Genomic DNA, 21,727 nt, shown 5'->3' with positions numbered 1-21,727 from the left:
TGTGGTGCCTGCTCCCTGACTTCTGGCCCTGTGTGAAATCACCCTGCAGAGAGAGAGTGACTGTCCCACCCTCACATACATTTTGGCAGCAGCAGGCAGCTGCAGCTGAACACTGTCCTGTGCTTTCTTCTCTTTTCTCAGTTCCTTTGGTACAGTTGGGATCAGGGGCATCTTGGTTTCCAGCAAACACATGAACCCCATAGAAAAGTTGGTGAAAACAGTGGGAGCTTCTGGAAGACCTTAAACCCCCAGAGGGGAGCACGCAGCTCATCCATCATTACAGACCTCCTGTACCAAAAAAGCAATGCAGCACAGCATGGGCTCACAGGAGGACAACAGCCAGCCAGGCAGAGAGTCCCTCTGGAAAGGCTTTGGTGAAAAGTCCTTGGAGCAATACTTCCAGCACAGACTTACAGATCCACACAAAATCCCAGAGGATGGCTACAGAGACACAGCCTTTGCCATCCCCTGCATCTCATGAGTGCAAGGTCCTCTTCGCTGAAATGCTCCCAATATTCCCCTGAGGCCCTGTGCTGCCCACAGGCTGGAGAAGCCACCAGCAACATGAGGCTGGTGAGGAGAAGCCCAGAAAAACCCTGCAATCACTGTGACCATGGCAAAGTGTCCTGCTTGCAGCTGGCAGGGCTCCCATTACACTCCAGCCTCCCCAAAAGCAGGATGGTAAAATGGAAAGCCAATGGCAGTAAAAAAAAAAACCACCCAACAGCAAGGAGGAATGAGGCACCAGATTAATAATTTTAGAAGCATCCCAAACTTCCTCAGAGACCTGTAAGGAGCCACAGATGCTTTTGTTCTTCATGCCCGTTTATTTTTATGCCAGAGGTTCGTACTGTATTTTCTGTTGGAAGAATATGATATTAAAAAAGGAAAATACTTCCATTACAGCATACCTTTGCCAAGATTCCGTTACTTCCTGACTGACAGAAACCAGACAAAGAAATAAAACAAAAGTGGGGCGGGGAGAATGTTAAGCTTTCCATTTATTTAAAAATCTATATTATATTATGATTCTGCTTTACTTTATGCTAAGGAAACTAACTCAAGTCCTGATCAGAGTATCACTTTTCAAATGCCTAAATCCCTGTAAAGGTTTAGTGTCTGGCTGTGTGCATTTTGCTCAGTATTAACATGTTCAATGGAGTACTTTGATTTTTTTTTTTTTTTTTTTTTTTTTTTTTTTTTTTTTTTTTATCTAGACGCCAGAAGCTGGTGAATATATGCTTCATAGCTTCAGATAAACCTTTTGTTCTTCTGGGGCTGATCAGCTGGTGCGGCAGCGAGAGGGAGAGGAGGAAGGAAATTCACAGGGGCTCCACGGTTTCAAAAAGTCAAATTACCTCTGAGCCATGGCATTGCTGATAATTTAAATGAAAAAATATATATACAGGCTGCACCACACAACATCTCTACTGTTAGGACTTTTAATGAAGCCCCAGTTGTGATGACACTGAAGCAGGGAACGCTACGGTGGGATAATTACTTGGCTCCCTCGCAGCTGAGTTTCACAGATGCATTATTAACGGCACATTCCATGCCATAACGAGCACCGAATGTAGGTGGGATTCGCAAGCCCCGGCATCCGCCATTAGCAGGTTGGCGCAAACACAAATGAGTGTTTTCACAAAAGCACGCAAAGGTTGTGAAATTCCAATGAATTCTTTCACTGGAAAAAAGAGTTCAAGCTGCCATGACCGGATATGTCACCTCCCACGGCACGCTGCGCGCCCGGCGAGGCACCATGGGAAATTACAGAATCAGAATGCATTGATTTTTCTGTAGAAAATACAGGCGGCAGCCCTGATGAAGAATTAAGGAGGAAATGTAATAACCTAATTCTCCTCCAACATCCTCATACGCACCCTTTCCAGCCCGGGCACCTGGCACCTCATCTAGACAATTGCCAGGTGAAAGACACAGATAAAAATTTGCTATTGCTTAAGCATGTGGTGGGATACTGGGCTGGGTGCACCACCAGCTGCTTACATCAGGGCTGGACTTGGCCCACTTTGTCTGAATGTCATCAGCTTTAGGACACACCATTTCCAAGCAATACTTGTTTTATGCTACCACAAGTTTTATGTTTTACTCCATGACATTCATCTCCTAAACATTCCTTAGATACAAACCCTTAACAGGTTTTCTCCATAGAATACTATTTACAGTAGAAGAAATTATTAAAATTTCCTCCTCAAACTATACTGCATATGGCTTGAAAACTCTGGAGAATAGAAAGAATTTTCCCTCTCTTTCACACAACGTGCACAGAAAATACGACATTAACGTCTTCCTTTCTTACAGGGCAAGTTCCCCAGCACTCGTCTCTGTTCCTGCCTCCTCAATGGCACACACAGTGAAGCCATCCCTCACTGCTGCACAGGACTGCTTATTTCCCTGTTTGCTGAAAAACTTTGAACTAAATGCAGTTACAAAATTAATGGCAGCCCTGCTTTGCCTGTTTGGTTTTTTTAAAGCTTCTATTTCAAGGTGACCCTTTTACTACTTTGTGTGTCACCCCAAGTGTTGCTGCTCACATACTGAACCAACACTCTCCCAGTAATTAACACCAGCACTTAATGAAGTCCAGCTGCTGCGATGGCAAACTGAAGGGATGCCAACCTTTGTAAACTAGTACTAGGGCTACTCCAGTTACAGCTGCTTTAAAACCACAGCAATCAACTTCTCTTTGCCTACTTCTCAGAGATAATTCTTACCAAATAAGACAAGTGTTCAAGATTAGCATTTAATAATAAAGCTTATCTCTGAACTAATATTTCAAGCTGGAAATGCTATAAAGGGCTGGATCAACTTAAATGAACACTGCAAAATTAATAAAAATCCCAAGCAGCAAATGAAAATCTAAAATGAAGATTTGCAATGTTAAATACATAAACCTTTAAAAGCCCTAGAAGCACAGTTCCAAGGGAAAATTGGAGACAGATTCTTCAGCAATATCTGGTCCTCTGAACTCTTTTCCTGATCCAGTATGAGAGACGCTAACAGCCAATGCTTTATTAAAATAATGCGCTCTGCCAGTTGTTTCATTACATGCAGGGACATGGTAGTGATACTAGGTGAATGCTTTTGGAGAATGCTTGAAAGGATCTGCATTATAATTCATACCACATGGATTTTCAAATCTTCCCAGTTTTCCTCTACATGTGCTTTCTTGCTCTACTCCTTAATCTACCTCGCTGAAAAAATCTTCCATGCAGATTTACCAATAATATTGCATGATTTAAGCACATATTTCCTTAACTCCTCTCCACAGTCAAAAGGCAATTCAAAATTCCAAAAGATGCCCTCCTCTCAGATCCTCATTTCTGCTTTGCAGCCCTATGCTGTACTCCCACTTTAGCTGAAAAGACATCCAGTTTGGGCTGGAGAGAGATCTGTGAGCTGAGCTTTCCCAGGGAGAGGAGTCCTAGCCTGCTGCCAGAGATGGGCAAGCAGGGAGGGCCAGAGAAGGTGAGCTGGGCTGAGAAAACGAAGGGCAGAACCCAGGCAGATGTACTTATTTTTCAAAATGACTAACAGAGATAATGGCTTCTACTGTGATAAGCAGTAAGTGGCATTTTAAATTGCATGTGGGAAGGGAGCTGACTAATTTATTTCATTGCAACTAATTTACACACAGGTAATATGTATCAATTTACAAATATATGGAGCACCAGGAAATCAACAATTCTTCCAAGCAGGGGTTAATCCAAGGCTCAATCCCTGCAGTTGGCCAGTTTTTCCACTAGAGACCTAACATTGCAGGATCAGTATTAAAAGTACATCCTCGATTATCCTGGATGTCCATGCCCCTGAGAATATAACTTAAAAACAAAATCATTAGCTTACACAATAACATAGTCCTTGAAAAATAAAGAAATTCTTGTGTACAGAGCAATGCTGACTTCCAAGCATAAATTCCTTTGTTTTCCTAAATGCTAGCTTTGGACCCTACCAATGACTCAAAATGAGCTGCCATGAAATAATTGCATAACCTGGCAGCACTCTGCAATGTGTCAACAGTGCAGGGGCAGGAAGGCAGGAAAGACTAAAAGCCAAGAACCCAGCTTTGGTATAACTTACAGAAAATATTGCACATGTTACACCACCTATTTTTCTTATTGTAGTTTTGATTTTAAATTATGCAGGCTTTCACAGGGAAAGCAATTTTTAGTCTCAAAAACTCTTGTGGTGAGGTTCTACAAGGGCAAACCATGGGAATGGGACATGATGGCTTTGCATGGCACAACAGTAACAAGGCTCACAAACCTCTCACATGCATTGGCCTCTTTATAAGAGTCAACCATGGAAAAAAGTCTGTTTACAACAAAAGGTATCTGGTAACTATGATTATACTGCCTTAAAACTGAACATTTTAGATTTCTTAGCTCCCTCTTTTGTTCAGTTTTAGTCCTTATGCTTGCTGTTTTCTGCTCTGCCCTCTTCTTTTTTTGCACATGTTAGAACCCAGCATGACAAAAATCTGAGTAATCACCCTGCTGATTTTTTAAACAGGTGAGTGTTATTAGTTTCACCAACAATGAAAGTTCATAGATATATTTTAAATTCATTTTTCAAATCATTCCACGAAGCAACTACCATGTTTTTTTCTGCAATGATAAAGCTTACAACTTGCTAGCCTGGAAACTCAAGGGAATTGTCTACTTGAAAGTAGAGCCTGAACTGCTAAATATGGATTCATATCTAGATATTGAAACCATCCTGCTTCCCAAACACTGGCTGTTCAGATCCATCCATGCAGTTTTTTCTCAGACTTCAGGCTGCTTTAACATGCTGGTACTCAAATGCACAGAGACAGTGAGATCTGTATCCATGAAATTAGAGATATTTTCTCTTTTGTCCTGGAGGCTTCTTTTTAAGTTACTGCATGCCACCACTCTGGAGTTAAGTAAAGGATGTACAAATAACTTCTGAAGAAAAAAAAATCCTTTTATTACAAAACTTACCGGCAGAGGAACTGAAGTTTCTTATAGGATACTATCCTGTGTTCAAGATTTTGAAAGGTAAGGCCACAGACACCTCAAAATAACGTTTCTTCTATATATTCATGAACAGAAGAATAGACTTTGTAAGATCATGTGTAGAAAGTATAATCTGTAGACCTTTCAGTATTGCTGAATTTCTGATTTCAGCACCCTAAGGCACTGCTATATCTGTATAGGTGGTTAGTCCCTGTGTACCAGTGTACAGACTCCATGGGCACGTGAGGAGCTTCATGAATTAGGGGTATGACAGATGTGGCTCAGTCAGGACAAAGCAATAGCTTTAAACATGCCACAGGCAGTGCTTCAGAGGTGTCACTGTCCCACACTGTTTTTAAAGAACAAGATCCAGGATTCTGGCATCCTGAACTTTAAGCCTGTTCCTTAAACAGGAACATTTTGCTTAGACAAGACATAACCTTGTTGTATAATAACTCAGGAATGTAATAAGCTTTTCCTCCTGCAAAAACATGGAAAATAATGTTTCCACTGTCTTTAGATTGTTGGCTTTCACATTCTTCAGTAAGTTACCCTCTGGATTGCCACAAGTCCAGAGCCTCCCTCTTAGCAGAGTGGAACACAGACAAACCTGCAAGGGATGCTGCTGCTAATCCTGCATCTCCTCTCAGCAAGCATGGCAAGGGCTGGTGCTGCTTCTCTTGTGCTTACTTTCCAGACAGGGAAATACTAATTGTCTTTTAAAAATCTCTATAGTATTTTGTCAATATTTTTTTATTACAGCAGAGCATGTATAAATATTTTATTGTAAACCAAGGGCCTAAAATAAACAGTTTAGTAAATAGTTATTACATTACAAGGAAAAACATCTGTGGAAACTGTTTTCCATGTAATTATTCTTGCTATTTTACATTAGATCTCAATGTGAATTTCTTTGGCTCTAATGTTTCACTTGTTCTAAATCCTCCTCCTTGTTGCTATTATTAAAATCTTAAAAAGGTGCCAAATCTTAAATGAAGAAAAAAAAAGATTCGCTAGAAATTATTCATATCACAGTGAGCCTCTACTAAACCTGGCAGGGGTGCAATATTTTCGGTGAAATTAACATAAAATATACAACTGCAAATTATCCAGGAAATAGCTATGTTCTTTACAGTGCGCATTTACATTTGGTAAAAAATGTTCTACTTATCTGTCTAGCACAAAGCTCCAATCGCTTCCAAAGGCAGTTTTAAAGGGATAGTGATAGCTCTGCACAGGGAGCACGGTCCTTGCAGTGGCTGTAACAAATAGCTGGGGGGCAAAGTGACCTTCAGTAATTACTGAGGTAACAGCCAGCACTGGACATTCCTTGTTGTGAATACTAACAATCTAATTTTAGATATATTTCCCTTTTGGTACACTGGATGAATTTCCTCTCTTAGGCCTAAGTCCTTTCTACTAAACACAAGAAAAACTGTAATACCATGTAAAATGCAAATTTTGCTGTAAATATTTTATAAAATTGTTGCATACATCCCAAAAGCTATAGGTCTTAATTGAGAGCAGGCTATTTTTCCAGTCAATATATGGAAATGGAAAATGCTAATTCATGTTTTTCTACTTATGAAAAACCCTGGAGAACGGCAAAACCACAAATGCACTCACTTTAATATTATAAATATAATTTGGCTCCCTCTTTGCAGTCCCTGATGTCCTGGCTTTTATCTCCCAATGGCTGCAGAGGAAGAATCAGAGAATTGCTTTTACATGCCCTGTGCAGGAAGTTTCCCCCGCGTGCTGCCAGCTTGGCAAAAGAGCAACAGCCTGAGCTTGCAAACACAGCAAACAGGAACTGAAACAAGAAATTCCAGTGCTCCTGCACAGGAAACAAGCCTCACACGACAGCAGACCTGCTCAGGATGAGCAGTGTGCACACTCAGCCCCGCTGGCCAGAGCTGTTCCTGCCACGGGCCAGGGGTGTGCAGGAGCAGGGCTGTCCCCACACTGTCCCCCATGGCTCTGCTTTGCATTTATCCATCTCCCTCCAGAGCAGCCAGTGGCCTGGATAACAAAGCCTGGAAACCATCTCTCACAAGTGGTACCGAATATGACTAAAAGTCATTTAGGCTGCTTCAGCATACAGTTAATTGTGCTTGCCTTTTTCATTCACTTTTCATTTCCTTGTCAAGGAAAAGACTGGTTTTTTCCATCCTCTAGAAGAGAAATCATTAGGCTGTTAAAGTTAAAACTCTCCAAAGGTCACTGATGCTGGCTTTGAAGAGTGAAAATGATATAATTCCCCATTAGACTTTTAATCTCATGATTAGAGCTAAAGTTAACATGGCTGTTTCATTTTCTACCAGGCAAGAGTAAACTAATTTTTTCTTTCTCTACCAGAATACTTAATGGCATCCTATCTTGATGAGCAACATCTCCTAGTTAAACAGGATGAACAATGGAAATGCAAAATACATCGGAGAGGGGTTTTGAATTTTTAAATGCTATTGATTAACGTGAAAACTCTTACTACATGCAGCACAGCAAAATCCACCCTCATGAGGCAAAGGACCTGCTCTTGGCTGACAAAACTGCAGTCCTTGCTGACACATCAGAGAGATGAGGGGGAAGGATGCTTTTTTCCCATTTTGAGCTTTTACTCCTACATCCCTAGAACTTCCCCCTATAAATGTTTCTGAACCCAGTTAATGCGAGTGAGTGCGGGTGGGACCCAACATGCAGTAAGAGCCACTTGCCTGAGTGAAAACCGCCCCCCTTTAGCCTCCTCAGGGGAATTTAGATTTGTAAAAACCTTGCAAAAGTGTCTTTGGGGTAAGAATTTACAGGTGCACACTGGTTTCAAAACCCAATGTACAGCATTCACTGTTATTACAGGCAGACACATGGAAAAAAAATTCAATTTCTTTCATTCAAGACAAACTCTGATAACCAGCTAGTAAAACTCAGACCATAATTTCTTATTCAGTGTTCCACATGAGATGCATTTTGCTGAATTTAACATGTTTTGCTGTTAATGGATTTCACAGTGTGTTGCCATTTTTATACAGCTGTCCAAATAAAATGTTGTGTACAATGATGTGCTTTTACTGTATTGCTATCTTGCAAATGGCAGCCCATTCCCCAGTTTAAGCCTTAGGAAAAATGGGAAAACTCTTTGACTAGGCCATTTAAAATACGTATTTTGGGTCTCTGGAGTTCTTTTCCTGGTAAGTCATGTTCAAACAAGAACAAAGATGCAAGATAGATATAATTGCACCTTTTACATGTAAGATCTAATAGTATTTCCACTGGAAGGAGAAATCAAATTTCAATATTTTCACTTGTATTTTTAAAATTTTTCTTTGTTGAAATAGTTAAAAGATAAGTAAATTAAAAAGGCTTAGATTTTAAAAAAATCAATATGTCCATCTAGATTTTAAAATGCTACATAAAGTAAATTAAGCAAATTATATCTCATTATGTAAATTCTCCATTCCTGAGAAGCTCATCACTCAGTTTTAACACATTGTTGACTTCAGTTTCTGACACGTTAGAATTGTCTGCCAAAGAAATTCTCTCCATTGATGTTCTGGAAGTGAAGGCACAGCTACTACTAGTTTAAAAAAAATTTAAAGGCATTTTGCAAAGCAAATTGCTTTTCTTTTTTTTTTCAACCCATATCACCGATTTTTTAAAAAATGATCAATCAAAAGTTGCTTGGGTCTTATGGGTTTTTTTGTTTGGTTTTTTGTTTTTTCTAAGGAAGGGGGGATAAAAATGGAATTTCTTAACTAGGAAGTTAAACAAGGAGAAAAATGTCACTGGAACACTGTCTTCCCTTCAACTTTATCTATATCCGACCCAGCTTGAATCAGTTACTGTTCAGTGCATGAGGTTTCATCATTTAACTTTTGTTGCCAGTATTTATTCCTGGATATAACTCACAGTCATGGGATTTAAGAACTATTTGTCCATACCCCAATAATACACGTTAGCTGATGCATGTAAAATATAACAACAGAGGACATGCCAGCAGTGCTGGCTGATGCTGATCCTCTAAAACACCCAAACTCTCTGCAGCAAAACCTAAAACCAAAGGCTCTGCCTTGCATGAGCCATGCTAAAAAACTTCCCTGTGAATACAGAACAGGATAAAGTCATCAGAAAATCTAAAGACTTCCCAGTTACACACACAATTATCAAAAGATTTGGTAATTTTTAAGGCCCATGACTGTCCCCCAGATGATGGATGATGTGAAGCAGGATTACATCTCAGGTAGGCTGTGACTGACTAAAGCAGTGATGTAAACATATCAGCATCAGCCATCTTTTGCAGCCTTCCCCACTAATTCAAGAAGGGCCAAAGAAGAAAACACTGGACCAAATTGTTGTTGGCCATTTCCTACCCATAAGGTCCACACCTCTTTCACTCCATCTGCCCCTGGGCTTTTGCAAGCAGGATAAACCACAAAACACAAAGCTGAGATTGTCGCCTCATGCGGGACACTGGCGAGGCCACACCTCAAGTCCTGTGTCCAGTTTTGGGCCCCTCAATTCAATAAAGACTTTGAGGGGATGAAGGCTGTCCAGAGAAGGACAATAGAGCAGGTGAAGGATCCAGCAAGTCAGTCCAATGAGGAGCAGCTGAGGGAGCAGGGGGGCTGTGCCTGCAGAAAAGGAGGCTCGGGGGGACCTTCTTGGTCTCTGCACCCCCCTGACAGGAGGGTGCAGCTGGATGGGAGTAGGGATGTGCTCCCAGGCAACAGCAACAGGAGAGAGGAAATGGCCCCAAGCTGCACCAGGGGAGGTTCAGGTTGAACAACAGGAAAATTTTTTTCACTGAAAGGGTGGGTAAGCATTGGAACAGGCTGCCCAGGGAGGTGGTAGAGTCAGAGCCTCTGGAAATGTTCAAGAAACAACAGGGCGTGGCACTCAGTGCTCTGGTCTAGTTGACAGCACAATGCTTGGTCAAAGGCTGGACTCCATCTTGGAGGTCTTTTCCAACCTCAGTGATTTTATGATTCTATGGCATCGTGACATGGGTGAAAAAGATGACTATAGAACTACAGTGAGGTGTTGTGGCCTTCTGTGGAGCTCTATCTTAGGAAGACCGTGGTAGTCATACACGATTTCTTTGGGTTTCTTCAGTTGTGACAGGACAAAACATTTTCCACTTAAAGAACCATGATTTGCTACTTCTTTAGAGTTTGACATTACCACAGGGAAGTCTGACAGGGACAACCAGAAGTCCCCTACCTCAAGCTTACTGTGCAATCATCTAAAAAAGAAATTTAATTTCTAAAATGGCACACAGTGGATCTCAAAAGATCCATTGAGAAGTCAAAATATTCAATTAAAACCCTTATAATTCTTAAAAAGGCACAAATAATAAATTGAACTAAGTCTGTGACAAGGAAGCAGCACATCTGCAGAGACCGGTTGTTCAAAGGCTTTACCTGTGCCAGTAGCTTTGAAACAAAAGAAAAAGGTACGAGTGCTTAAAAAGTTTACATGGGTTTCCTTCATGGGAATCAGTGTAAGGAACCTCAGAGTGGCAGGTTTTCCTCCACAAATTAAAAAAAGAAAGGTGCCAGTACCCCAAAGAGAGCATCCAGGGAGGGCTGTGTCTGATTTGACTTGCTTGCCAGCTATCACAAAACAGAAATAATAATTTTTAAGGGTCATGTCAGTTGGTAACCTCTTGTTCCAGGCAACCTGATAAAACCTTCCTGAAGATTAAGGATGCTGTTGATTTTAAACCATAATTAAAGGCAACAGTGAAACTGCCTCACTTTGTTCATTCCCAAGTAACAGGAGGTACAAACCTGGACTTCTATCATACAAACAAACCCTTTTTCTCTGATAATTAGAGCTAGGGTTCAGCATATGCACACCCTTACTGATTCACCAGAGGGCTGCTCTGCAGTCAAAAGAAGAAAAATAAACATTTGTCAATGCTCAAAAGTGCTGAATACTGAATGACATATTCAGAAAGAGTAAAATCCAGAATTTTATCCGCAGAAAAGGAATTTAACTACAGATCACTGATACTGAACACATTCTTCTCCCATTTTCCTATGACTGGAAACGGTCTGGAACCTTGTCTAGGTTCCCCCAAAGAGGTAAAATGAGTATTTTATAACTCTGCCAAAGCCAATTCCTAGCTAACCCAAGTATGAGGTCTTTCCAGCTTCACTAAACATTCATTCCTTTCTTCTTCATTCCCATCTCATATATAATCTATTTTTCAGAAAAAGTCACTAAGTTTTCTGCCAATCAAAAAAAGTGGTACTGGTATGAGATATTTCCAAACCCATGAATAAAGAAGAAAGAGGGATAACATCTACATTATCCAGATAAAACTGTTACTTGCTAAAAAGCTCAAACAGAGAAATCAACACCTGAATTTTAAGGACAGAACAAATGGAGACATTAGCCCCACAATTAACATGAGGAGAACAATGTCCTGAAAACATTATTTACATGAAGTCTGAAGACTGCACTTAGAAATGGTGGCAGGTTTTTCCCTTCCTCCACCGCCAAGAAATATTCTGGTGTTTTTTCCTCAAAAGTAGGACACAGAGGGGTGCTGACCTCTCCACCAGAAAGCAGAGTCATTTCACCATCTGCAGAGAGAACCCAAGCCCCATATGGTGAGGACATGCTCTCTTTTCCAGACTCAAGATTAGCAAAGAGGGGCTTAGAAATTTGTTTGTGAACTTAGAAATATATGGCCATATGCATATAAAACATCTGAGAATAAGGCAGAAACTATCTCTGCAGACTTTTAAATACAAACATAAAACAGTTTTCAAGGTGAGTTAATAAAACGAAGACCAAGTAACATATTTGAAAAATTATTTCTACTCAGGGTAAAGTTTACTGAAAATAGCATTTTTTGCTACACTGCCTAGCTGATGTTGAAAGGCTGGGACTAGACTTAGGTGCTTGTTAATGATAACTTTGAAGAAATATCACACTTAAAACTCAGACTGATTGCAGAAAAGGTGTTTTATCAACTGCTCCCTTTATGAATAAATATGAAACTACCAGGAAAATGTTTAAACAGGTGTAATCATCACTGCATATGAAAATTGAGTTTGGAGGCTGTAAGGAATCTTAACATAGTTAAGAAAGAATGAAAGCAATGTAACACTGCGATCATTGCCCATTATGCATGTATCATGCAAAACAGGAATGTTGTCATAGCAGCTATAAAAATGTCAGTGAAAACTGAACTACTATTACCAAGTTGTAAATGAAATGAAAAATGCAAAAGGAATATGTGAATGAATACATTAAGGGAGAAATTATTTCTTTCGTGATAAACAAGCAAAACAAAATACATTCTCGTGAAATGGAGTAATTTGTGTGAACAAATATGCATAGATAACAATTGCAGGAGGCCACATCTGCACAGGACAACTGGATAAAATTATGAAGATTTTTGTATAATCAATTTTCCAGCCTTAGAAAGGAAGGAACAGTAAAAACACAATATTTTGAAGTTTCAAATAAGAAACCAGTTAAATAATAAATTCTATTAAGGCTAATTTTGCTTATACTAAATAAAGAAAGCTGCTTCTGTCTGTCAGCAATGGCAACCTGGCTTTCTGCAGGACTGATAAAAGGTGTTGAAAAACAAATATTTCTGGCCTTCAATACACTGTACTCATTACAACTTTTAATGACTTGCAAATGTGGCTAATGCTAAAAGTAATGAATGCAAAAAATAGCAAACACCAGAAAAAACAAACAAAAAAAAAAAAAAAAAAAAAAAAAAAAACCAAAAAAAAAACACAACAAAAACCAAGGAACTGAGGGCTTAGAGTTGGGAAAAATAAAAATAAAAATAAGGAAATCCTTACTGGCATGAGCAGATGCCTGTGCCCAGGAGCCTGAGCCAGCAGCAAGCTCCATGTGGGCAAAGCCTCTCAAGAAGCACCAGCAGGACCCCAACAAGTCCCTGGGATTAAGGCTCCTGGGGCATGGGTAGGGAGACACCCTGTATGTGTTCATCTCTTAGGGTAAGCACACTTAACATTCTTTTTCAAAAATGAGTCTTTCTCAATAGGCAGTTGCTACAAAATGAAAGTCTAGTACATATTGTTCATTAGGCAAGTCCACATAGAATTGGATATTGAAGGAAGCGCTGGGTAAATATAAGAAGGTTGTACCTTCAATTCTGCATTAAAAGAGCAATTACTTGGAATATGCTTTACAAACATCAAAGTTAAAAAAAAAAAATTCTGAGTTCCTAATGTGTCCATAATTAATTCACACATTCAGCAGTTGAGTCCAGAAATATGTTCCTGTTGATAATTTGCAAGTAATGCTTCGAAAACAATCTGGCACATTTTTATTTGCCTTAATGCCTGAAAGCTATTACTAAGACAGTGCTTTACAATGTCATCATCATTGCTACCATGTACATGTTTTAACTAACAGAAGCTTTTACATCTAAAGAAATAGGAATTTTACAAGAATTAAAGCTTGCACGTCTTCCAATATTGACTACATTTATTTCATGCAAAGTAAAATATGTTTTATTGCAAGAGAGATTCTGAGAAGCATTAGCTGTCCTCAACTCAATGAGAATGAGGAGCAAAGTGCTTCAAAAGATCAGGCCTGAGTATAAGAAATGCTTCATATCCTCATCTGAGGATGCCCAGGGCTAAGTCTCTTCCCATGCATAAAAGTCAGTTCTGCAAAAATGAACTTTACCTACATCCTTGTCACATACACATGCACTCAGAATCTACTGTGACAGGAAGGAGTTCAAGACCATCCAAAATCAGTCAGAATTTTTATTCATATAATATACAAATTAGCAATTTTGTCAAGATCTAAGTTTATGAACTTTATGTTTATGAAATAAACATAAATAAATTAAAAGATAAAACTGTTTGCTTCAATTTTTAAACAGGAAACAAAAATATAATTGGGAATATATTGATTTATGCTTGATTTGAGTATGATCGCAAACCCTTCACCTCTGTACTGGTTTCATCTCAGCAACTGAACTTGGTATCAACTGCTAACTCTTCTGAACACAAAATGAGTTTTCTAAATTGCTGCTTTTTAGAAAATTATTTCTGTAGTTCTTATTGCAGTTTGACCTTTTCCAGTCATCAACTTGCTTCGTTATTTTAAAATATTATGTTATTTTAAAATGCTAACAAAATAACAAACCTATAGTTGGCCATTGTTTTGTTTCAAATACTTGTATGCATTTGAAAGAAATGTGACTGTGGATGATGTTTTCCCTTCTCTTTTGTGTTTAATTCTGGCAGAGTGTTTCCAGAACTTGAAACATGATCTCTAAGGGCAGGAAAGGTAATTAAGATCCTTGGAGTCCAACGCTGCACACGATGTATGATATGCCGTGGCTGGCAGTACTCAGTAACCCCTCCCAAACACAGTGTTTAACTTTGTCAATCCCATCCCATCAAACAGAGAGGAGTTTATCCAGGCTGCAGTTCAAGACCTAGACCACGGAACAATTTCCCCATCACTTCTGGAAGCTTTCTGTTCAGCACTCCCCTCTGTTCCCAGCAGCTCCCAGGGTACAGACAGGGCCTCATGGCACATCACAAACACTTCCAGCCTGTGCCCCTCCTGCCCTGCTCCCCAGTGCCCATTGCTGGCCTTGGCGGGGAGCACTGGCATTGCACGGGGGAGGAAGGAGCGGCACTGGGGCAGGGCAGGGCTCTGCAGAGCTCTGCTGGGCTCTGGGCACTGGGACAGCCTCAGGAGCCCACAGACGCCTGCATTCCTTTGGAGCCGGAGGCAGGAGGAATGTTACAGCAACCCCAGTGTCGGAGCACAAACCAGGAATCATTATTTTCCCTGTTCCAGCACAACTGAGCCCCAGTTGAGTTTCCTGTGCACATTTGCCAGGAGACTTTCTTGGAGAATGGAGAAAGAGGGGTTGGGACAGTTGCTCATCTTCTCTGAATGTTAAATGGAAAATATACCCCATCTGAGACAGAGAGAAGTACTGCTGTGCCCACTTCTCTTACCCAAAGAGCTAAGAACTCTGTCAGGGATCCAAATGCACTGATATGGGCAACCTGATCCACCCACAGAAAAACCTGTGGAATTATGTGCACCCTGAAAAATAGCAGTTAGGGAACCCAGCCTGGCTGTGGGAAGAGCACAGCTGTAAAAACCCAGCAGGAAAACCCTGGGCCTAATCCTTATTTCCCTGTGCAGGGCTGTGAGTGGATTTCCCTTGGCAGGCAGGATGGGAGCAGCACTGCTCACATGGGGACTTGGCGGTGGCCCTGCGGTGGAGACTGAAGTTCCAGGGCTCCCCAGGCACTGGGCAGAGGCTGCACTGAGAGATTTCCCCGCTTTGGCTGCTGCCATGGCTGCTCAGAGCCCCCCATAGAGCCCAGGGCACGCAGGCCCATCCTCCCCTGCATCCACCAGAGACGGCACATCAGAGGCAGAGCGAGGTGGGGAGAGGAGGGGGAGAAGCTTTAAACATTGCCAGGTCAGCGCAACAGGAGGCAAGCAAGTACAGAGGCAGCAAGAACTACTGAAAGTTTTTGATATAGTCCCAGGTGGACTCCCCAATGCCTGTAAATGTTTCAAAGGGGGATCCCCTTTCTGTGGGCATGGAAATGTTTCAAAGGAGCCCCAATTGGTGCAATGTTTCAAAGACCACTGCTCTCTAAAAATTCCAGCCCAAACTACCCCCCCAGCTGAAAACCTTCCTAAACAGATCCCTTCCTGGCTAACCCCAGCTGAGGAGGTCTGTGCTGCCACACAGAGCCCTCCTACAGGCCCCAGCATCAACTGAAACAAAACATCTCCCGTTTCCCTCTCTGGGGTTGGATCCAGCCTGCTCCTTCCCTGGGGACCCCGGGAAGGACCCAATGTGCCTCTGTGTTTGTGCACAGGATATGAAGGGCTAGAGTGCAGCAGGGTAATTTTTCAAAGCAGTATGTGGGAGTAGTGCTGGAAATTCCCTGCATACTGCTTTGAAAAAAATAAACCCTCAACCTCCATGAATTATGAACAGGGCCTCCAGCTCCAGACTGGGAATCCGAGAGGTTGAAGAGGGAGGCACAGCCAACTTAAATGGATGCAGTTTTTAAGGCCATGATGTCAGAAATTGAATTCTTTAATTATATTATGGACCCTGCTACTTAAAAGGCATTGCTGCTACAGAGCAGGGATTCCTTTGCTGACGGTCACTTGAGCAGAATAAAACTGTAAGCAAGTGCTTAAGATATGTCAGCTATTGATTTTGTGTTTCTCAAAGTATGAGAAGAAAGTGCTGCTGAGAGGTCTTGGATTATCAAAGCCAAGGGATTTTTTACCTAAAAATTACATGTCAAGGCTAACTTCATTGTCTTGGCTCTCCTCAAATTCAAAAGAGAGATAAAAATCTCTCCCTGGAAATGCTTATCCTACTCAAACTCTTATCTTAGATTGGTATCAATCATTCATTTTCCCTAGACAGCATCTCAATGACTATATTAAACTAGACACCTTAACTTTAGACAGATACAAGTTCATTGAGATGAGACCAGCCCTAAGCTCTGAGGACACATGGTCTGAGGGTAAGTTCCTCCTGGCTCCCAAACACCTGCATGTTCACCCTGCAACCTCAGTGTCCCCCTAGCACAAACAAACCCTCATCTGTAGATCTTAAATTGAAAACAATGACATTAACAATTCCTGTGGACTAGACCTGGGTTGCAGAAACAGCTGTATTGGCTTCTTTCTCTTGCTGCCCATCTGGCTAGACTTGGCTTAACACAGAGAAGGGAAACTCTTGCACCCCTAATCAGTGATAAACCAGCCTAAGCAGTAAAGAGGAACATGTCAGACTGTCCTAAGACCTGAATAAGGGAACATAGCACTCAGGCTATGACCAAGAGGGACAAGAGTAAGCACAGCAGGCTTACCAACCCAGGACGATTAAATTAACACCAAAAATCTGCACAGCATTTATTGCTTGAGAAATGCCGACAGCTAGCCTCTCCATTCCCTTTCAGTATTTCCCAGTAAAGAACAAATACCAAATAACCAACTCACTGGAAACACCTTTTTTGTGAGCAGCTGCATGTCCTGAAGGAGAGGGGGTCCAGGAGCCTTGTGAACCAAGATGCCCAGAGTGACAGGAAGTTTGGATCCATATTAACGGTTTCTACACTTTGCTCTTTCCTAAATGGAACCACTAAAAGCGGTGATGACCTTAAATTAATGCACATCCTCAGTCTGTACCTCAACAAAGGGATGTGAAGACATGACACTGGAATAATCACATATCCTCTTTCCACATCCTGGAATGTTCTAAGTGTACAGAACCGGGCCCATAGCACTTTTGTACTATATAGAGTTCTTCCAAATATTAAAGTAATTGATGTACAGCTGCAAGGAAAAAATGGGCACAGTTTTCACAAATAACAGCACCACAATTTTCATGGCCTCCTATGCCTTCTACACCTCTGTTTTTCAATGATGTTAAGAACGCTGTGAGGTCATGTGTATAACTGCATATTATTCCAGACAGCACTAATACAGGCATATACATAAATAAACTTCACATATCAGTTACTATAAAGTGAAGAAATTACATTTTTCCAAAAGAAAAAAAAATAGTTTCCCTCGAATCAAGAAGAACCTTAACTCAGCACTTCATTACTTTTGTACTTAAAAAATCACTTATTTTAGCCACTGGATCACAAATTAAGTTGAAACAAGTGCTAAGCTTGCTAAGGACTCCTTTCTTAAAATCTAGGAGGGAGCTACATGAAATCACCATAGTCCAATTAACAAGGATCTCACTCTTCAAGCTTGCAAATGAGAGATTACATTAACACCTGCTACGAAAGCAAACATTTTTAGATATCTTTATCTTAACCTGCTTGACATTAAGTTAAACTCCTGCCTGGCTCTTGAATGAAAGTTATTGTGACTGACGTATGTTTTTCATTTGGGGGTAGGGGTTTGAAGACTGTGTCAGTCCATATTTCTCTCTCTCTGGTATTTAGGCATAATCCACTTCAAAGCTAATAGGAGTTACATAGCTGAATTGATGGGAGAATAATTTCCTAAATGTAAAATTGCTGAAGGAAAACCATTATGCTTATGGGAGATAAATGCTGCATAGGAATGTATGAGACACAGAGAGCACTGCTGGGTCCTTGAAGTGTCTCATCCAACACATGCTTACAGTGGCATGTGTAAGTATCTTCTTGTGGTCTATGCACCAAAATAAACTGACCTCTTGGGCCAACACATATATTTATAACATCTGTCCATACAGGGAAAAACCTTTCTTTGTGTTCATCAGAGAAGCAATCATACAGCTGCAGCAGAAATACAACCCATCAGGTTACAACGCTTTTACTAACTCCTGAGACAGGACTGTCACAGAAGGCAAAAAGCATTGATTTTTAAAACATTTGTATGTCTGAAAAGCTGAACTTTCTGAAGTCCAGAATTGTAGGGAAAAGTAGAAAAAACTCACTGAAATAACTCCGTAAGTGTTTTGTTTTGACAATGTTCCTCAGGAATCCACCACACTTAGCTGGGAAAATGCTAGCAGTTACATCTATTCAATGTCATGACATACAAAATTGAAACATAATTGCTCCTAAGTGGTTGACAACTGGCAAGCACTTTTTACACAGATAGAGAGAAATTTATGCTATCAAATGGAAGATACTGTCAAAAGTTTGATTTTAATATAAATGAAAATGCTACACGAGGATTCAAAAGGATAAGGAAAAAGCTCAGCAGTAACACTTTTATAACCACATACTTAAAAAGCTTTGAAGTGAAGAATCATTCCATCAAAATCATTTTCCTTGAAAAATAAAAAAATAAATTAAAGCATGAATATTAACAAGTTATTAGAATAGTGAATGTCAAAGAGTAGCAAAAAAACAAGCAGCCAATGAGTGGCCTAGTGTAAAGAATCTTACCAATCATATGGTTAGCGACATGGATTTGTATCTCTCTCTCATTCTCAAAGGTCATCTGGCACTTGATGCATTGATAGGTCTTTTTCTGTTTAATAACCAAAAAGAGATTAGAGAAAACTGCACTGTAGCATAAGGCAAGTGTGATCATGAATATAGCATATTATATGCTTCAAATTCCCTCCACTGAGGCTTTTTTTTGTCCATATATCCCCAGGCCAGGCTTTTCTGGGATCATAAACACAACCTCTAATTAACAACCTGCTTTAGGAGAAATTTTAATTTCAACTTTAAAAATTTCAAATTACACTACTTGAAAATCTGTCTGAATACCTAAGCCACAATGAGATTGCACCTGTCATTTAACCCCTTGCAGTGAAATTCCCCCAGAGTGAAATAAAAGACAGAAGAGTAACTGTTTTCAGAGTAAGATCAACTTTCTCAAAAAATTCCACCTTTCATTAAACTCAAAATAGAGTAGGCAGAGCACCTATAGTTACTTGGATAAGTGAAGGAAAAAATGCATTTTGTAATGGTCTCTAATCAGAAATCTTGAAAAAAACTGCATTACCACAAAAACCTGTCTCCTGGTACAATCTGTTAATATTTTTTCCATCTCAAAGTCATACCAGGGAGGCCTAGCTGCAGAAGTCAGGAGACAGTGTGAAGAGGCAATTACATGAACCATTTATTCAAACAGGGAAAATGGAGTTTGCACTCAGATTTACAGTGATGCGTGTACTTGTACAATGTGGCAGGAAAAGATCCAAGAAACTATTTGCAGAAATTAAAATGCATGTTTACATCTTGGATGTCCAACTCAGGAAAAAAAAAGGGAAAAAAAAAAAGAAAAAAAAAACAACGACCAAAAAAAAAAAAAGCTAAGCTTTTGTACACTTGCAAAAACTCTTATTTCCCAAAGCAGAAGTAGGGTGCTTTGGTTTGATGTACATGCTTATTTACTGCATGGGAATATGCTATCTAAATTGACATTTTTTTGATGTGTAATTTAGAAAAATTGGACCTTTTGTGCCTACTTGTTTCTGGGGAATAATTCCTACTGCAACAATTGCCACTAGGCACAAGCATGAGGTCTGCATCCCCACAGCCAAAGCTGGTGGCAGCTGAACACACGTGAAATCTCTGCATGCTGGCCACAAGGGATGGATGAGAACCCCAAACCAACAGCCCTGAGAAACCCAATTCAGTAAACAACACCCTCTTAACTTTCTGAAGTAAATTATTTTTGAGGGTACTTTCAGATGCACATTACTTTTTCTTCAGCCTCCACCCCATACCCAGATATAGAACCCCATTTTTAGGACAGCAGTAATAAGTCAGAAGTTTGAGTTAAACGGAGGAGTTGCTGTCACCCCCCCGTGCATGGGATCCAATTTCCTCAAGCACCTGCTGAGGAAAGAACAAATTAGGTGCTACCAAGAGCTTAACTACTTCCCATGTCATCAATGGCAACAAGGTAGCCTGCTGGAGGTTAATGAACAGGCTGTAACACCCTAATAACAAATGCACCTATGCCTATGGAAGTTAGACATATTCCATGAATTCTGTAGCAGTGTGTGTTTGCTTAGGCAGGGCCTTCTAGGCTAAAACAACAATGGGTGATTAACATGATAATAGGAAGAAGGCTATACTCCATTGGCCGAAAGCTGACACAGCCAACCATATAAAAGGAAATAGTTCGGATTGGCTAGTTATCCCTAGGCAGCTCAAGAAAGTATCCTCCTGGAGTTCATTTGGAAATCAAGGCTGTTAATGGAAAAGCAGCTGGATTTCTGCAACACTCTTTCTGGGGAATCTATTCTGGCAGACAAGCGCAGCACACGTACATACACATGTCCTCTCAAACACACTGGCATACACATGCTGAGAGCTCCTAACTTCAAAAACAAAACACAAAAAACCTTGAAAGAGCAAAATAGGATTGGGTAGTTACTGATTCATGTGGTCACATGGTCACCTTTTAAAGCTGAAACTTTCCTCTTCCTTAAAACTTCAAAGCTGAGTTCTGTGCCTTGTCCAATGCTTATCTCAGCCACAAGGGCTCCCTCAGTATCTAGCCAGAGGACAGTATTTCAGCCTGACTCTATTCCAAACCTTCAAAGTTATATTAACACAGACAAATGATTCATTTTTTAATTGATTTTGGTGCTTCTGAAAGCTACTTACTAACAGATCTGGAGACAGGATGTCTTTGTTTATGCACAGATGCAGCGCTAACTCCTCCACAGCATTTCACAATCTTATAAAACACTCTGCTTGGCATGAGGAGCCCTCAGCAGATTTCAGACTTCCTCTCTGTGCTACCTTCAGCCTCAGCTGAGACCTGTGCATGCAGACAAGCAGCTCAAGCAAGGTGATGGCTCCTGTGACTGGTTACCCCACTTGACATGGAAAGGGGTTAATAAGTGGCCTATACAGGTCTCAAAATAACTATAGCTAGATTAGCACCCAAGTGTATATGCAAGAGGTGGAAAAACTGATTTTTGGCTCCTTAATAACTGCCTTTAAAAGAACGTCACAAAACATCCTTTCGTTATCAGTAAATGGGGAGCACTAGTATTAATAAAACTATAATTAGTTGTGGTACCAAATATGATCTATTACCATTTTTCTGCTTTATGAACATTATTAATGGATCAGTTACCTTTTTTTAAAGTTTTATCTTCACAAGTGGTGACAACAAAAGTGCCCACACTCTGAGGAGCTAACAGAGTCTAGGTGATGGCATCTAGGTGATAAAAGAGACCAGATGAGCAGGCCTTCAGCTGAGAGCTCATTCCCCACAAATGCAAGATATTTAATTCTAGT

At 40.4% G+C, this 21,727-nt stretch overlaps 1 protein-coding gene across 5 annotated transcripts in view; it reads right to left on the bottom strand.

Annotated features, from left to right (window-relative positions):
• ZNF423 (zinc finger protein 423) overlaps window positions 1-21,727 on the bottom strand; it is a 227,824-nt gene that overhangs the window by 67,953 nt on the left and 138,144 nt on the right. For all 5 annotated transcript variants that reach the window (XM_056500807.1, XM_056500808.1, XM_056500809.1 and 2 more), the window contains one exon: window positions 18,902-18,986. In XM_056500807.1, coding sequence (XP_056356782.1) covers window positions 18,902-18,986 — 85 coding nt within the window. The remainder of the gene's footprint in view (window positions 1-18,901; window positions 18,987-21,727) is intronic.

Source organism: Oenanthe melanoleuca, chromosome 11 (genome assembly GCF_029582105.1).
Source record: "Oenanthe melanoleuca isolate GR-GAL-2019-014 chromosome 11, OMel1.0, whole genome shotgun sequence".
Lineage (NCBI taxonomy): Eukaryota > Metazoa > Chordata > Aves > Passeriformes > Muscicapidae > Oenanthe > Oenanthe melanoleuca.
Note: the sequence above shows the minus strand (reverse complement) of the source record. Positions and strands in the feature narration are given on the sequence as shown.